The 18,100-nt window shown below is 50.5% G+C and overlaps 2 protein-coding genes across 12 annotated transcripts in view; one reads left to right on the top strand and one right to left on the bottom strand.

Moving 5' to 3' along the window:
* LOC119113368 (dnaJ homolog subfamily C member 10-like) overlaps nt 1-5,701 on the bottom strand; it is a 30,378-nt gene extending 24,677 nt beyond the window's left edge. Inside the window, 5 exon segments of the mRNA XM_037237687.1 lie at nt 610-737; nt 1,518-1,601; nt 2,419-2,638; nt 5,134-5,328; nt 5,573-5,701. Of these exon segments, the coding sequence (XP_037093582.1) occupies nt 610-737; nt 1,518-1,601; nt 2,419-2,638; nt 5,134-5,298 (597 nt within the window). The 5' untranslated portion in view covers nt 5,299-5,328; nt 5,573-5,701.
* Nucleotides 5,702-6,058: 357 nt separating this feature from the next.
* Sirt2 (NAD-dependent protein deacylase sirtuin-2) lies at nt 6,059-13,372 on the top strand. Of its 11 annotated transcripts, none has more exons than XM_037237647.1 (9): nt 6,059-6,086; nt 8,386-8,419; nt 8,932-9,140; nt 9,321-9,602; nt 10,148-10,319; nt 11,035-11,227; nt 11,714-11,830; nt 12,485-12,551; nt 12,950-13,372. In XM_037237647.1, exons 2-9 carry the CDS (start codon nt 8,410-8,412, stop codon nt 13,004-13,006), a joined length of 1,107 nt encoding a protein of 368 aa, XP_037093542.1. In that variant the 5' UTR covers nt 6,059-6,086; nt 8,386-8,409; the 3' UTR covers nt 13,007-13,372. The 11 variants fall into 11 exon arrangements, with proteins under 11 accessions (XP_037093542.1, XP_037093541.1, XP_037093562.1 ...); XM_037237646.1 differs by having other exon boundaries at nt 6,081-6,108; XM_037237635.1 differs by lacking the exon at nt 6,059-6,086 and adding an exon at nt 6,089-6,183.
* Nucleotides 13,373-18,100: the final 4,728 nt, after the last annotated feature.

An 18,100-nucleotide genomic window follows, 5' to 3' on the forward strand; every position in this document is an offset into this window, starting at 1 on the left:
TCCAGATAAATAATAAGCAAATTGTGTCCCTGCATGACGACGCTGGTGATGACCCTTCTTTGAGTTTTCCTTTCCATGCCTCTTGTTTTGCTAATTCTGTCGCTGGAATTCCCAACGTCTGTACCGACTTCCCAGCCCACGACCCTCCCTCTCCGACTGTCACCTGGTGACTAGTTGCCCAGACGCCCTCGTCGTCCAATCACCGCCTTTCGTCGTCATTGGGGTTTCACAACACGCTCAGTTGCTGAGACTATATGGCGTCGCCTGCCTCTCACCCCGGCAGGAAGAGCGGGCACCGCGGGGAATCGAACCCCGTAACTCTGGTTTCCCAGACGCCCAATGGTTAATGCAGACGCGTCAGCCACTGCGCTATCGGTACCCGATCACCGCCTTTCACTTCGCGAAAACGGGTAGCACTATTCTGCGCCGCCACAGGCTATCGCAGGTGATAGCGCAGATTCGTGGTTTATGAGCATACAGGCTGTTCATACATGAACAGATAACTAATATGAAACAAACATGGGAAGCGAGTACCAATATTACAGCACTCAAAGTAGGTACAAAAGTTGGCCCGCTTGAGCTAACCACGAGCTTGGTGACATCACTCACGTCCGGGTATAGCACGAGCGACGGGTAGGAGAAGATGTTCTCTTGGCGGCAGAGGGACCACTCCTCGGCGCAGTTGACGGCCCCCACTCGGACCACGTTCTCGAGCTCGCGTGCCACGCGGCGCCACACTGGAACGGGCGGCGACGGCCTCAGCGACGGCAGGGCGGCGCCGGACACAGAGCGGGGGGGGGGGGGGGGGACCCGGCGCCGCGCGCTGCAGCTGGGCAGGACGCAGGGCGCGGCTCACGCGGCTGGACGGCGCCGGCTGCGGAGGGGACCCGGCGCCGCGAGCTGCGGCTGGGCAGGACGCAGGGCGCGGCTCACGCGGCTGGACGGCGCCGGCTGCGGAGTGGACCCGGCGCCGCGCGCTGCGGCTGGGCAGGACGCAGGGCGCGGCTCACGCGGCAGGACGGCGCCGGCTGCGGAGGGGACCCGGCGCCGCGAGCTGCGACTGGGCAGGACGCAGGGCGCGGCCCACGCGGCTGGACGGGGACCAGATCTGTGCCTCGCAATCCACGGGTTAGAGGATGAGCTCACGTCGTCGAGCATTGGGAACAGTTTGCTTTCATCAAGACCAAGATTATCCAAATGTCATGAGATTGGTCACGTCGGGTACGAAATATGCACGGATATGACAGCTTTGCAGATATTATGTGAAATGCTCCTCTTTCAGAGCAAGTTCTTTATTGGAATAACGTACAAATAAGTCGCATAAAAAATCGCAATAAATGTTATGCACACAGAAACCGCATTGCAAAAATGTTTTGCGTGGGCGTAAGCTCTGTGGGGCTTCAACAGTAAAACAAAAATAATAATGCATACTGTTCCAGGTTAGTCCGCATGCACAATTCCCCACGGGTCCTTTGTTTGTCACGATGGTAGCCGTCGCGCCGGATTCGCACGCTTACCCGGCGCCAGGTCGTGGCAGTGGCCGCAGCCCGGTGAATAGAAGTTGATGAACCACGTGTCGGCCGACTGGCGCACTGCTTGCTCTGGGGACCACGGACGAGCACGGTCAGTCTCCCGACGCCGGCAGACGGGCCGTCGGCTTCACTCACAGAGGCTGCGGGGGCTGAGCGAACACGCTGGCTGAACTGAACGGGGCGGTTTGTGCCGTGGGGGGTAGTGGTGAACACCAGCTGCATGGATGAACGAGACATCACGTTGGTAGTTCCACTGAGTCATCAGGCGAAAACAGTGAGCAATGCCAGCAGCCTGGAAAGAAACGTGCTGAAGTTGTAATGTCGGGGACTCAGAGTTCATCCTAAAATAGCAAAAGCGGCACGACAAACGATCATAAAAGCAACGACAGAATATATACTCCTTCTAAAATCATCCATAAAAAACACCTTTCCAGTGTTAGTGGAGTAAGCGCAATTTCGTTAGGACGCATTGAACGAATCAGGGAGTAAACCAAAGCAGTTAATGCTGCTGAACCAACACTCCGTCCCAGCAGAATTCCGTCTTCATTTGCTGACCAATGGAATCAAGAACGCTGCACATTGTTTTGCACAAGCTGGACGTTAATGAAACCACGTGCTTTGACAAAACAGCGTCCACAGCCAATCCAAACCAAGCTTCGCCAATCACGAGCCCCGCCCGACATATGCAACTGCATTCACGATGAATATGCCACCAACGAACACTCCCCAACAGCAGATTATGCCAACCCGTACCTCCCACCACGAACCATCCCAGACCCTGTCGCCTGATGCTCTCCCCCCCCCCCCCCCGTCCCATCCGCTCCCTCCACACATACGGCCGCGCGTGCAGCCGAGGTCACACGCCGACGCAGCCGACTCCACTGACCGAACTCGGCGCGGTCCAACGTGACGATCTCCGGGTCGTCGTCGTAGATGCCGAAGTTGTCGTGGTAGTAGCTCCAGGACTGGTACTGGGCGCGACCGCCGCCGCCGCTGTCGGCCCCCTCCTCGCCGTACAGGTCGTACCGCTTCCGCAGGTCCGGGTCCTTCAGCGTCTCGTACGCCCGGTTGATCAGCACGAACTTGTCGTGCGCGTCCGGATCGTCCTGCATGTCACAGAAGGCGAACTGGCTGAGGAAGGGCGATGCCGTTGCCTCGAGACATGCAGGATGCTACTCAAGAACAACGTAAGACAAGCTGCTGGTTGTGTCTGCTGATAAACCGGAAGTCATGGGATGTCAAAGATCAATCCAGCTGCTGCGAGAGCGAGGACCGCTCCACTTGTCCCAGCCAAGAGACCTACCACAGGGCCACCACAGCACCAACCACGCCGAGCTCACGGCACATCTGTGCCATTGGTGCTTCACTGGGGTGCTGTTATGTGGCGTCGCCTGCCTCTTGCTCTGGTAGCGCCGATACCGCGGGGAATCAAATCCAGCACCTCTGGTTTCCAAGCATAACTACCACAGAACCAGAAGCCTACACAACCCATCTGCAGCACCAGCCAGTACCAGCAGTCCGCCGTCAGAGCAGTTCCTGGACGACGGCAGCACATGAAACCCTATCTTACAGGACAGGCTAGAGATAAAGGAATCGCGCCGATTAACACTAGACAGGACAGCATGCTCGATTAGACACACAGTGCACAGGTGGACAGGTGGCAGAAAGCCACCAGCACATGACATTTTCGGATTTAAGTGCAGAGCAATTCACTGCCACAACTCTCTATGCAAATCTCAATATCTACACACCTAACCTATGAGGATTTGGCCAAAAAAAAATCTGGCTGTGGCTGTGGATAACCAATGAATTATATTCACATTACATGCCAAACCACCTCATAAGTAAGAGCAAAGCAGTTGCCATCTCAAGTCAGCACAATGCTCCAACCTACAATATGATCCCCAGCACACATGTGTGGCTGAATGACAGATGTGATATCACACAGACCTTAGACATAACAAATAACTTGACAAAATTTAGCACCATAAACTATTTTTCACATGAGGATGGTGAAAATGACTTCTACACTTCTGGCCCACTTCTAGGATAGCTTACATCTTCCAGCTGTGACCAAAAAGTGTGGGATTTTTTCCCAATGAGTACATACTTAGACCAACTTTTGTTTGAAAGCATGTTACAGGGAATACACTGATGTGGATGCAGCCTACACAAAGAACAACAAAAGACCTATAAGGCCAAGGCACACCTTCAAACTTTTGTCCCAATGGTATAGCAAAAAAGACAGGTGGCAGTGATTGGCAGGCTGCCAGAATTCATTCAGCTGAAGGCTAGCTTCTGATTCCAGCTTTACATCTTACAACTCACTCTTATTTCCATTCAGGTGGGGACATGAGGGCTGCTTAAAATCTTCAGAGATTGGTGCCTTACCATAAGAGCAATGACTTTTGCAAAACCTTACCTTTCTACAAATGTTTGCAATGTTAATGAAATCAAAAAGTCATTAAGAACATTAACAGGCCATGATAAAAATGTACATAAAACATCTGATGTGGTGATGCAACACAGCCTGCCAAGGCTAGAATCATGTGCACATGTCTATTATGTTCATGTTATCATGTTTATCAACCATACAATTGTGTCATATCATCTTCACCACATCATCATAGATGGCATTATAATATCATCATTGTCATACTATGCTTGCATTGCATGCAGAAATCACTTATGATCAGTGCAATCAGTACCCCACAGAACAACCAAACTAGTTTATTGAGCAGTTTCAACATGGGTTTGGGTGGGAGGTTGATTAGCTCCACCTCTTATGAGGGCTTTTCTAAAAAAGCTCCTGAACAATTGAGCATAGCCACTATGCCATGCCAAACTTCTCCCAGTTTTCAGCAATTGAATCACATATCTTTTGGTAGGAAGCACTTAGATGTACTATGTAATGTTGCTGACCTATGCAGCTCAGTCAGGCAATTGTACTTTGTGAATGCAATACCTAGGGAACTGTTCACTGTGATCCAGCAACTGAAACTGAAATAAATTGATCTCTGAAATAGTATGTCAGGCAATTTCACATCTGAATTTAGCAGAACAACCACTTCCACTGATCTTAGGTCACATACAAAGGTCAGAAAAAGTTAAAACAAGACATTTTTTTTGCTTAGAAAACTTGTGATATATTTTATGCTTATTTTGAATTTCTTCATCACAGCAATGTCAACAGACCTCTTATTTAGCCTTTATCAAGGTCAGTGGACACCGCTGACATTGAATAATTAAAATCAACCTTTTTTGGCCCATACTATCTGGCACAACCCCTAATGCCTATTTGAATTCAAAAATGAAAACAGGCAGCAGGCAGCACTAAACATAAGTAGTTAAACCATCTAATAAAGATCTCAGGGTCACCAGTATTTCACACATCATAACCTTGCCAACAAATATTGTGCAATCCTTTCAAGCATCTTGGCCCAAATGACAGGACCTTTGGATACCCACATCTTCTACACAGCCAATAGCAAAGCAGTGCAACAAGGTTCTGTGATGAAACTTGTAAACACTCAGCACCTGATTACATGAAATATCTGTGAATGTAACCATAAGGACCTGATATGCAGTCATTATTCCTTACCTGGTTTTTATCAGGATGTGTTTCTAGAGCAGCTTTTTTGAAAGCTTTCCTGAGTTCTCTGCTGGTTGCATCCTTGCTTATGTTGAGAAGCTTGTAGAAATCTTCTGAACATTGAGATATCAAAAGAACAGAACTCAGCAGAATTACTGATATCCACCTGGTCATTGTTTGCAGCCTTTTAACGCGATGTGCTTCCTGGAAAACGGTTGAGAAATTGTATGCTCACATATTATCCAACATTCTGGCGCGCCACACTGCCGATACAACCAAGGAAACGTTGATTGGTGATGCCTGATCAAATAGTTGGTGATACCGAATCTGGTGTTGCACTATTTGGTGATCAAATAGTGCACCAATGGGTCACTACCCTTCTGCAGTTGCTGAAGACCTGGATAAGCTCAGTCTTTCTCTCTGCACTTTTTTAGCCACACTATCTTACCCTCTACCGCTGAAGGTAGTGCGACGACTCTTCTCACCAGCGTTTTGGAAGCTACCCGAATAATAAAACGTAAACAAACCAAGGGTCGCCACGTCGCGCCGGCATCATCCAACGGCAGAACGGGTCACGAAGCGGTTGGACTCGTTGGACTGGAACGACCGGTTATCGCCTCAATAGCGCAGGTTTCTGTACGTTTATCAAATTGGCACCAGATTCCTAGGCCACTTTAATTAGCGAGAAAAGGTGTTTGTTTAGTTTGCATCAAAGTTTAATTTAGGTTCAAGCCAATGTTACAAAACATAACATTTACCTAGATTCAATTTGAAATTTAAGCAAAGAAAAAGTTTTGCCTCATGATTTCAACTTGACGCACGTCAAGCCTCTTATCTTTTCCCTACCTATACCAGATTTCCTCTTCAGTATCGTGGAACAATAGACTGCTACCATATTGCATTTGTTGCATTTGTGGCGACTGTCGACGTTAGACAAAAAAACAACACAGGAGTGGCTTTTGGTCCGTGGAGGAAAAAAGCGAGGTCTTGCGTTGGCCCACAAAAAAAAACCGATAACGCGCGTGCCAGAGTGGGAAATCAGCTGCGCATACGGGGCGTGTAAGCTTGGCGATAAGCGCTAGATAACTAGAACAACAAAGCAGAGATCAGATTCAATTTAATGCGGATGCTTTCCTATCACGGGGCTTTTCAGGTACATAAGTACACAAGGCATTGGTTCATAGGCATAAGGGTAGCAAATGCACTCTCACTTACCTATCCATTCTGGATAGGCGTAGGTGGACGCTGGCTGCACTGTTCAGGACATCAAGCATAAATAAGTTTGAAGGTTTCTCCTTATGGGTAGTTTGAACACTGAATATTTTGGTAAAGGTTTATTTGGTATAGAAGCTGAGTATAGGGAGCAAAGTATGAATTTATCACATAAATGTAGGTCAACTCAATGTGGGGGAAATGAAACTCTACAATATTTTCTGAGCTCCTTATTCCTTCCTGTACCTATGCCCTACAAGAAGTAAGTTAGCAAAGATTAGAGTGAGGGCACAATATTATTGCGAAGAAAAATGGTGTTCATTGGAATTGTAGTCACAGTCTTGCAGAAAACAGTTGCCTATATAAGCCAATTTCAAGATGATGTGATACCAATGACAATCAAAGGACATCAAAATTGCATCATCTTTTTAAAAAAGTTAAAGTATTTAAAAGATGGTGCTGATTCCTCATAGGTCAAAACATCAGTTGAGCATGGGGCAGAGCACCCCCCCCCCCCCCCACACACACAATAAAATTTTGGGTAGGTTTAATTTAGGACAAACCCATGTAAAATATGTAGCCATAAAAATAGCCACAGAATGTGCATTTCTCCTGAGTGGAGGTGGTCTACCCAAACTTGCAAGGTGCCATTGCCTGTGTTGAAAGCATTGTGCTTGGCATTGCTTAGATAGCTGTTGGATGTTTGTCTCTGTGGTTATTGCTTTGCAATAATAGTTTTGTAACATTTTAGTTAATGAGGCTCAGCAGTACAGTGTGCAGGTGACAAAAGCACTGCAAGTAATTATTCTCACATCTTTGATTTTATGGTTTATGCCTCAATCATGACCAAAATAACAGCAAGCTTCTCCCTCCTTGAAAGATATCAAAACATAGCAGAGTGGAAAAAGTTGAATCCGAAATTGTTATCAGACTACAGGTTAGTTTGCTTTGTTAGACTTTGGGGGAAACCCACATTTGTGGTTCCAGCACCAATATTCCCCACTTATCCTGCTTTCATTGTCATGTCAGGAAGAACATATGGAAATGGTAGCTGTTGCTGGCTGCTGTTGTAGATGTTGTTAACATCTCCTTTTGGTTCAAATTTGCATTGTTTGACTAGACTACATATTATGCAACCTGGCTACAACTGGGACATGTGCCTGGAGCCAAAAAGGTCATAGTCTGATCCCAGGATCCTGTTAGCATGGAACCCTATGGGATCCCAGATTTACCCTTTGGCTATAGACATACATTTGCAGTATAACCTGACTATCTTGATTCCACTGCAGCTTCAGGGAGCTCACCTCTGGTTTTGATTGCCAGATGTAACTTTGAGAGGATGCCAATTCTGGATCAGGGATATCTCTGCTCAATCCTGGGACTGGCTCTCACAGGCTCATTCTGGTGACAGGTCATTAACATAGAAGCTGTCAGTCTATGATTTTAGCATGAATTGTCAGTTTATGAAAACATACTGTTGCTTATATCTCTGGTTGGGTTAAGTTATATATGACATAGAGGACTAAACCCCAGATAATGCCACAATTGATAAGTATATACAAGAATTGGTTCTACCCTGACTTATCAACATTCTTATTTTTCTGAGGTTGATTTTGACTGTACCCAGATTTGGGTACAAGTCTGGCTGTATCCTTGTATAATTTTGATATAACAGTAACATTAATGAAAATGTGATTTTTAGTTGAAAAAATCAGGCACTGATAATGCTGTAGGCATGGGGTACCAGAGGCAGTTTGTTTTACTTGCTTTCCATGCATTTCCATAGATTTGGGATCCTGTGTACTATCTTCCTCACCCAAAGTTGAAACGAGAAATGTGACTCCTGTACTCTCATACCAGTATTCCAAGCCCAAAATACTTGGTTCATATGCTTCATATATTTATGGGAAGTATCACATGCATAAGATACCAATGTGCATCATAGTTTTGCAAGTCTGGTGTCAGTTACACTGTCTGGCATGTTTATGTATGAAAATTGTGATGCATATCATTATATGTGTACTCAAAACAGATGTCTCAATGTTCCAGAACCATATGCATACATAACCCACCATGGCTGAAGGTAATTGGAGGCAATAATATAAATAACATTCAGAGACCCCTTCAATATGCATTGTTTGTTTTGTATTAAGAAACTAGAGACTGGTGTTGTTATGCCCTAAAAGTAAGGAGACTAGTATTATGGTTATTGCTAGTGTAATAGATACCCTAAAAGTAATGAGACTAGAACACTGGTTATTGCTTATTTGCTCCACCATTGCTGATGGTTCTCCAACCAGGTATTAAAGTAATGCATGACATGATTTAGCACTACTTTGAACTTTTGCTTCTTGTATGCATGCCAGAAGGTATAGATTAATGACCAATGTGCTCAAAGTAAAGAATAGGTGATAGCCTCTCCACACAGTTGTTATTCATGAGCTCCAAAATACAATAACCAGATGCCTGAAAGCTGCATGAGCAGTTTTCACAAGCATTATGTCTTGCATATTGAAGTTAGTGTAAGAAATTTATGGGACATGACACAGGACACGGCTATGGCCAGTGCGTTGAGTGGCGTTGTTCCTCCTACAGGAGGAAACATAGACCCAGCATCCAGTTCTAGGAGGTTAAACTTGTCTAATGAAGACCTGGACAAGATAGAGTGTGCCTCCCCAACAGAGGAAGACACCTCACCAATAGACCATCAGGCTTCTGACGGAGATCTGGAAGAAATGGAGAAAATTCGGCAATTTTTTGCTCAGAAACTTAACCTGGGATCTGCCTCGAATGAATCTCTCAAGGTAGGCTCTGCTGACATTGGCGCGTCCTGAGGCTCCATTCATCATCATGGCAGGTACCTGTGCCGATGGGGATGGGAAAATATTCGGACGAATGTGCGCTCAGCGTCGTGATGCTGGCTTACCACAGCCAGTGCGAGGTGAACAGGTCAAACCCGCGCTAAAGACCTCCACCCCCGCCAGGTCCTGGAGACGGTGGACTTTGACGGCGTCATGAAGTACATCCGGGACGGCTGCTGCAAGAGCGTGGTGACCATGGCGGGCGCCGGCATGTCGACCTCGGCCGGCATTCCGGACTTCCGCTCGCCCGGCAGCGGCCTGTACGACAACCTGGGCAAGTACGACCTGCCGCGGCCGGAGGCCGTGTTCGACATCAGCTTCTTCGAGAAGAATCCGCAGCCTTTCTTCGACCTGGCCAGACAGCTGTACCCGAGCGAGCTGAAGCCCACCATATGCCACAGATTCGTGAGTGGCACCGTCAGATATTCGGTTTTTAGTGACTCGTGCTGAACTTATCCATGGTTTGTCACTAGACCGTTTGCATTACGTGAGATATGCGCTGTGTCCCATCTCAAGCATGCACCATTGGCAGATAGACATAATATAGAACAAGTCAGGTCAGTCATAAACAGACAGAAGCACGCCATTCATTCCCTCTCCACCAGGGTGCCGTATTCAGTTGGGTGGGCTCCTGCCCCCCTGCCCCAAAAACTTGGGCTTCACCTCCCCCGACATTGAAGAGAAAGTGGATCAAAGTTGGAGAGAAACCCATGTGTTGGTGCACCTCGGGGCGTTTACTATTCAGTCCCCCCCCCTCACACACACACATACACTGAACTCACTTCGCCCAGCTGTGTCTCTGCTCCTCACATCTGTTGGTGAAGTCGGCACCGCTCCATCACGGCGCCGGCGGTGCACTCTTTCCGGGGCAGCGGCCGGTGCCCGTGCTGGTGAGGGAAGGGAGGGGCAGGGCGTCGGCGCGGGCGTGACGACGATGGCTCCGCCGCCAGATCCGGCTGCTGGAGCAGAAGGGTCTGCTGCTGCGCCACTACACGCAGAACATCGACACGCTGGAGCGGGCGGCCGGCGTGAGCGACGAGCGCATCGTGGAGGCACATGGCACCTTCCACACGTCCCACTGCACCGGCTGCCGCCAGCGCTACGACCAGCAGTGGATGAAGGGTGGGTGCGCCTCGGCCCTATTCCCGCCTCTGCTCCTCGCGAGGGAGCGATGGGCGGGGCGGGGGGGGGGGGGGGGGAAGACAGGTGGCCGCAGGATAGAGGAGACTGGCGAGCGGACTGGCGGACTGGAAGATAATTGGGAGACAAATACGAGACAAACTAGGAGTGTAGCATTAATTGGCCGCGGAAGGTGTCGTGTTTCACGTCAGTTCTTTCTGTTTCGTTAGTCCAAATCATACCAGAGTCGTGTTTCTTTACTGTGTCCGATTTGCAATCAACACTCGCAGTCTGGTGCAGCACCAGCAGGTCTCTAGTAAACATTCGTGTGTGAATACTGACAGGACCACTCAGCGCCACAATGACGATCCGTTTACTAGTGTGACGTAGTCAACCAGGACGCTGACTGCGATCTGCTCACATTGTTCATAGCCTTCCATGTGTCTGACTTCCAGCTGAGCAGTGTCCCCACTGTTCATGTGGTGTGCCAGGGTTTGCAAGATTTCAAGTTTCTGCCACCATCTCAAGGTGCGGTAATTTTTGTCACCTGTTGGTGAATTTTGACGTGAAAAACACGCTTTGGCGACCATGGCGCATGTGGAAAAATTCAAGCGGCGTGTTTACCTGGCAGTGCTCTTTGAAACCAACGAACAAGTCAGTCACCTGACGGCACGTGCGCAAGTGGCTCACACTCACTCCGCCGCATCGCACATTTCAGACCAGATATTCTCTGAGGACGTGCCGAAGTGCGAGTCGTGCGGCGCCGTGGTCAAGCCAGACATCGTGTTCTTCGGGGAGAACCTGCCGTCTCGCTTCTTCAGGCTGGTGCAGGACGACCTCAAGAAGTGCGACCTGCTCATCATATTCGGCACCTCGCTGGCGGTGCAGCCGTTCGCCTCCCTCGTCGACCGGTAAGCGAGCGGGCGAGGCGGCTGAGCGGGTTAGAGGTGGCCGAAATCTTCACATGAAGTCCGGTGACGTAAGCAGATCTGGAGTAGCTAAGTAACGGGCGGTATGTCGCTGAACAGCGGGATGTAATGTTGCGGTCGCTTGATGCTGTCACATCTTTCCCTGAAGTGAATCGACTGAAACGTTTCGAGAGCTTGGCTATGCTGTTAGCAGGGTATGCTGTGGCCCGTAGTGTTACAACAAAACTGAGAGCATAATTGGACTTTCTCTGTTTGAGCAAGTCTTTTGGCTCCCTTTGAGTCGAGGCTACATTGCACCAGCTGATGAGTGAGTGCACCTGAGCAGCCACCAGCAGCGTGGGCGGTCGGAATGCAGGGCTGGAGGCCTGGGTGACGAGAGATGCCGCCAGAGGTGGGCCGTGCGCCGGCGCGGCCCGCGGTGCGCCGTCGGCTCCGGCCTCGCCCGCCTCACCAGACCCTGACCGGCAGCGTGCCCGACACCTGCCCCCGCCTGCTGGTCAACAAGGAGAAGTGTGGCCGGCCCAACCTGCTCATGCGGATGATGGGCCAGTCGGGTCTGGAGTTTGACAGCAGCAGCAACTACCGGTTAGTGGCGCCGCACGCGTGTGTAGCCTTTTCCGGCCTCCAGGCTTTTGCGGCTGGGGAGGGTGGTAGTCGTTTTATTTCCATTGAATGCACTTATTCAGGGTGCTTTCTTTTTAGGGTTGCTGGAAATTATAGTTTATGCCATGCATGTAAATTTTGAACCGTCAGCTGCAGGCAGCTGGCTCGCCCTATCGCCTAGCGGCGGGCGGCTGAACCTGTGTTCAGTGATGCAGACAACAGATGCTGCAAGTTGCGAGTTGGTATTGCTCTATCTCCTGACCAGCGTGGCAAAATTCATTCTGTTGGGTGCCAGAGAGGCTAAGATTTATTCATACGATCAGACACGTGTCTCCTTCGTCATCTTCGCCTCCACTGTGCGTCCTATGTTGTTGATGCGCTGCCCTCTGACCCCAAACCCGCCCATCCTGACCTGCTTGCTCCATTGACCTTGCCCGAAGCGCGTAAATGCTTGTTGATCGCCCCCCGACTCATTGATCAAATCTCAGCTATGAGAGCAGCAGCAGCTAGTGGATTCCGAGGCACGGATACAAAAGCATTGGAACATATCGGTCTCCTTGCCACCCAAATGGCCGGACTTTGCCGCGCTGCTTTCGACTTGGCGATGTTCTTGGACGGCGTGTCGTGTGCCGCCAGGGACGTGGCTTGGCTGGGCACCTGTGACGACGGTGCTGTCGCCATGGCTGCCGCTCTCGGCTGGCAGGTATGTGAGGGGTTATGCTCGTCCGGCTAACATTGGCTGCTGTGGTGAGTAGCTGGCGACAGCCATCATTACAGCGCGTTAGAACGTGATGAGTTCTCCGCCAGTCTCAGTTTTCCTCAGAGCCGTGTCTCAAAGATCATGTGAAAGCGGTGGGAGCGTAGGCCGGAGGATCACTGACCATGTCGGAAGGTCTTGTGTTCGGCACGGGCAGCCGGCAGGGTCCATTAGGCTGGTAGGCGCTGGTACGAGTCCCAATCGGCGGCCAGCGCCTGCCCTTGCACGTGCCCGCTCCAGTCAGGCTCTGTCCGGCATCAGACCGCGTCTGGTCCGCGTCTGCGAGGGCCGGACGCGTGTCCGCCCGCGCGGGGTGCCGACTGACCCCGCGTGCGATCCTGCAGGAGGAGCTGCGCCGCCTGCAGGGCGAGGACGGCGCGCGGCCGGAAGAGGCCGCCTGAGCCGACGCGTCGGCCGCGCCGCCGCCGTCGCAGCGCGCGCGGCGCCAGCGGACTGCTCAGCTGGTGTGCCGCACGGAATTTGAGATGAAGCTTTACGCACCCGCGCGAGGGGCTGGTGGCTGTGTTGAGGGGCTTCGAGGCGTCGAGTGAGACGCGCGGACGAAGGTTTGAAAGTATTGTGTTTTGTGCGGATTATTGTGCAAGGGCTTGCCAGGTAGATGCTGTTTTATGTTAACCAGTCCCGACGCGTGTTATAATTTTGAACACGCGTGCACATGTGTTGGATGGAATTTCTGCAGCAAATGTGAACTGATCGGTCTGTGCATGTCACATGTCCTATACTAAAATATATCGGTGGTATTGCAATGGATCTCCTTTCACAAACAGGAAATGGCCGTACGGTTTTTGTGACAGCAAGTGTATTTTGAGTGTTCTACACACAAGTTATACTGACAAATGGCAGCTAACAGACTAACTAAACCAAGGAAGTGGTAAACAATAACGGGCTTTCGTGTTCACAAGCATTGTTCTTCCCCTTTTACCACCGCTGTGCTATTTTTATGTTGGAGGCCGGATTGCGAAAAATGGCCTGTATCAGACATCGCCCACTGTACCCCATCTTAAGACACCCTGAGACTGACTGGTTCAGCTGCGGAGGGTGGCGGGCGCTCGTGCCGTGTGCCTGCGTGGTGGTGCGATCTCGCCAGGTGCCCCCGTCGCGTGGCCGGCGCCTGCGCAGCCACATGAGCTCACCGTGCCGCGTTTGCCCACGGTTTGACGTCGTGACAGGCGCCGAGGTGGGCTTCAGAGTTCAAGACCCGCGTCACAATCGGAACGCGGCGACACGCCGATATCAGGACAGGGTGGGAAGGCATCCGGGCTCTGTGGTTTAGCCGCGGAAGACGGGGCTTTGGCGGGCTCGCTTGCCCGTGACCTCCTTGCCGAATGGCGAGCCGAAACAAGGTTCAGGGCTGTGACCTCGACCGCTGAGGCTTTTAGGAATGTGGCCGTGCTCCGATATCGGGACAGGACCCCCCCCCCCCACACACACACCCGCCCCCCCCCCCCCCCTCTCCCTCGGACCACCTCCAGCCGGCGACGCGCGGCGAGCCCACTGAGGGGCAGATCTCAGGACCAGCTGATTAAAAGTAGATTGCGGGGCGAAATGGTGTATCTGCTGTTCGTTGCATTGTGGCGTTCCATTTACAGTGGCGGGCAGGCAAAGAAGCGGTTAGCAAGGTGATTCACTAGCATGTACGCTTGCATGCCGTGCCCCGCGTGAACTACGTACTCACTAAGCAGGCCGCACATCGCACTTAAAGTGCACGCAACTACAACGCGTGTCTTGTGTCCAGTTGGCGCTTCCTAGCAACTCATGGATGCAACCATTCCGCTGTCATACGCCGGCTGAGCAGGGAGCAGCACGGAGAGGGCGCCGGCAAAGAAAGACCGAGCACAGGGGTGTACGTGCGTAGTGGCCACTGACATGTGTGCTCCCTCCCCCCCCCCCCCTTAATCAAACGTATTAATTGATAGGTGCACGAAAATATGATGATAAAAAATCGAGGAAAACAGGTGATACAAAAAATCGAGAACATGGGATGTTGTTTTACGCCGAGCAAAAAATTTGTATTCAGTTGTGCTAACCGCAGTTTTCGGCAGAAATTATAAGTTGCGACAACTCCCCCCCCCCCCTCCCCCTGCGGGTTCTTGCGTTCCAAGTCGCACACTGCCCGGGTTGTGAACGAATGTATGGTAACATTTCATAAGAGAATCAAAGTGTCTATGGCGTGTAAGGGAAAATACGGATCTAACCCCTCATTCCCCGCCCACCATCTCCCCGGCTGCGCCTGGTATGACGAGGACAAAGGTTTTGCGACGCGTCACACTGCTTACGTGATCGGAGTGAAATGAAATTGAAGTCTGTACGGAGTTTTCAAGTGACAGTGCCATTTTGAAGATCATTCGACGCAGTTCACAGCCCTGCCCTTGTTCAGACCTAAAACCCTCTACTTTCTGAGCCGTACGCCGTGAAGATGTGCACACAACTTCAAGACCATTCAGGCGTGTATACCCCTTAGCAACGGCATTCAAACCTTGCCACCCTGTGGACCATGCGGCGTTTTAGGTCAGGAATAGGCATTCCCATGTGACGTTGCTGAGCTGAGTGCCGTCGCACTGAGCCACGTAAGTGGACGGACTCCGTATGTGATAGGAGGTATTTTACATAGTCTGTTTGGATTCACTTGTCTGAAAATGCATAAGCTTTGACGTGCGGCGCGTTCTATCCGGTGTCTACTCTTGTAATCGGTTGTGAGCCGTGCACTATCATGTACTCCCAACTGCAACAGAGCTGATGGACGGCAAGCAAACAAGCAGCGCGCTTCGAGCGGGAAACAGAGTTGACATGTGTAACGACGAATGGCCGGACCCATTGTCGTGCAGCAGCGTGAAACAGGAACGGCGCTGCATTTACCGACTGTATCGACCCGTGGTCTAGTCCAGATGGAGTCCAGGTCACATGGCCGTCCGTCGTCACGCCCGAGCCAAGGACTTTGTTTTCATGGTGACTTCCTGCAGTGTATTTGCGCTGGTGCTGCGCCATCCGGTTCGTCTTGAGCGCGGGCTCGGGTTCCTGGACACCAACTTTCATCGTTCCACCGAAACTGTGGTTGGGCGGCAGTTTCGACTGGAGCCGAGTGGCCGCACAGCCCGCTGCTCGTGCTACGAACCAAAGCTGATCGCGTCTAGGTGAGATGTGGCTGTCTGTAGTGGTTCAGACATGCCCGGCAGAGAGAGTGAAGGCTACCAGCCCGCAACGTGTACAAATGGGTCGGACTCTCAGATAAGGTACTTCAAACACGTAGTTGAGGCACTTACACAGTTTATTCGCATTAACACAGCTTGCTTTATCGCACAATGTACACGTTAGGAACGCAACAGCATGTCTAGCGTAGCTACAGGTCCTTCTGTGATAGGTGTACTGGTTAACTGTTCATGATGGCTATGTTCCATGATCTTTCATGCATAAGCTCGGAGCAATTCAGTACAAATGGCAGTATTGGATTGCAAAGAACGGTCGAAAAGCGTATGCACAGCGCCATTCAAAACACTGGAACATGGCTGTTAGCCGCCGATGCGCATCATCGTCACGGATGCATGCATGGCATCACCGTCAAAGATTTATGTAACGCATCACCGTGACGGATGGCATCACAGCCACGGGTGTGTGTAACGCATCACCGTCACGGGTGTGTGTAACGCATCACCGTCACGGGTGTGTGTAACGCATCACCGTCACGGGTGTGTGTAACGCATCACCGCCACGGGTGTGTGTAACGCATCACCGTCACGGGTGTGTGTAACGCATCACCGTCACGGGTGTGTGTAACGCATCACCGTCACGGGTGTGTGTAACGCATCACCGCCACGGATGTACGTAGCGCTCGCACACCGCGCCACAGGAGAGGGGGTATCGATCCACGCCGTCGCCGATAGCGCCTCGTGCCCCAGTATCGGCGCCACCGCAGACGTCCGACTCTGACAGGAGCGTGCTCAAGACGGGCCCGGACAGGTCTCCCTCCGCCCCCCGCCCCACTCCAACCCACACGCCACCACGCTGTTATTATTTCTATTGTATTTCTATATATATATATATATATATATATATATATATACATATGTATACACACACACACACACACACACACATATATATATATATATATATATATATATATATATATATATATATATATATATATATATATATATCGCACTAGCAGGCGTGAGCTTAACTAACCCATGAAAGGTATTTCCGCGCAGCAGCATTCCCAACAGTGCCTAATTGATCTTGCAACTCGTACACGCATGCGCTCAGACATTCCATCACATATAGTTCAAAATTGACGCTAACCAGGACCACGCAGGTTCTTTTCAAACTCATGCTTGCTGGAGCTCAAATTCTTGCATGCTTATGCTGCCACTGGATGATTTCTCGAGGTAGCGTGCGAATATAAAGCTTTCCGTCTAAAAATGGCCTTTGGATATCACCAGACGCACACATTGTCCAAAACCTAGTGCAAAACATGCAAACATGGGGAGCCACGGTGAAAACTTCTTGGGTCACAACACAACCATTCAAAGCCCCTTCGGGGAGTCCTCCCAGGGATTCACGTAAACTCAAACGGACGTGGCATGCCACAGAACACTAGACAAGACCACGGGCTCCTATAACGCGTGGGTCCGATGGTGAAACAGAGCCACCATTCAAACTTGCGACGACTAGCGACGCGCAAGCAGACGGACCAATGTGTCACCTGAGCTGAACATACGTCTGTACAAGTCGCAACGTACCCGCGGGCCGTAAAAGATAAACGAGATATCGCAATGAGCAATGAGCTATCAGTATGAGCTGGTAATGTATGAGACAATCATGATGATACCCGCATCATTAAACATTCACGTGCAAGCTTGAGCAGTGCCAACGGACACAAGAGAATGTGAATTTGAGCACGGCATTGTTGCCGCACCCCGCTCCATCGTTACAGGCACTTTTTAAGACACGACCGCATGCAGAGGCAAAACAAGCCCGAGGCACTGAAACCGCAGTTGCTGCATGCCTCGAAAGGCTGGTGTGCACCGACATTAACGTGACAAGGCAATGGTAGACACTGGCGTGCGGCAGTTCAAAGTTGTTAAACATATATAAGTCGTAAAAATGCGAGGCATGCGCCAATATCGCCCCAATATTTTAAAAAAGCAGTCGTTAAACGGATATAAGCCGTAAAATGCAAGGCATGCGCCAATATCGCTTCAATATTCAAAAAAGAAGGCAAGCACCACCGAAAGTGTCACTTTTGGTTAGTTACTTGGTAAATTACCTTACGACGCCTTTTTGTGGCGTCTGGAATCACCCATAACCGATCTAAATAATCAGAAAGCCATGCAGGAAAGCGTGAATAAACGCCGCCGTTCACAGCGGTGTCATGTTTGGACTGCGACTGTCTTTTTTGGGACGAACAGGAATGTAACAGTTCTGCATTAAAACCGCAGCATCATCAACGTCGCCAACACTTCAAAACGACACGACCC

The sequence above is a fragment of the Pollicipes pollicipes genome, unplaced genomic scaffold (assembly GCF_011947565.3).
Source record: "Pollicipes pollicipes isolate AB1234 unplaced genomic scaffold, Ppol_2.1 Scaffold_2555;HRSCAF=2994_pilon_pilon_pilon, whole genome shotgun sequence".
Classification (NCBI taxonomy): domain Eukaryota; kingdom Metazoa; phylum Arthropoda; class Thecostraca; order Pollicipedomorpha; family Pollicipedidae; genus Pollicipes; species Pollicipes pollicipes.

What these genes read in the sequence shown, in the direction of transcription:
- Sirt2 (XM_037237647.1), top strand. An exon ending in CCTCGAATGAATCTCTCAAG is followed by an intron (nt 9,141 to 9,320) that starts GTAGGCTCTGCT and finishes CACCCCCGCCAG; the next exon opens with GTCCTGGAGACGGTGGACTT. An exon ending in GACAGCAGCAGCAACTACCG is followed by an intron (nt 11,831 to 12,484) that starts GTTAGTGGCGCC and finishes GTGTGCCGCCAG; the next exon opens with GGACGTGGCTTGGCTGGGCA.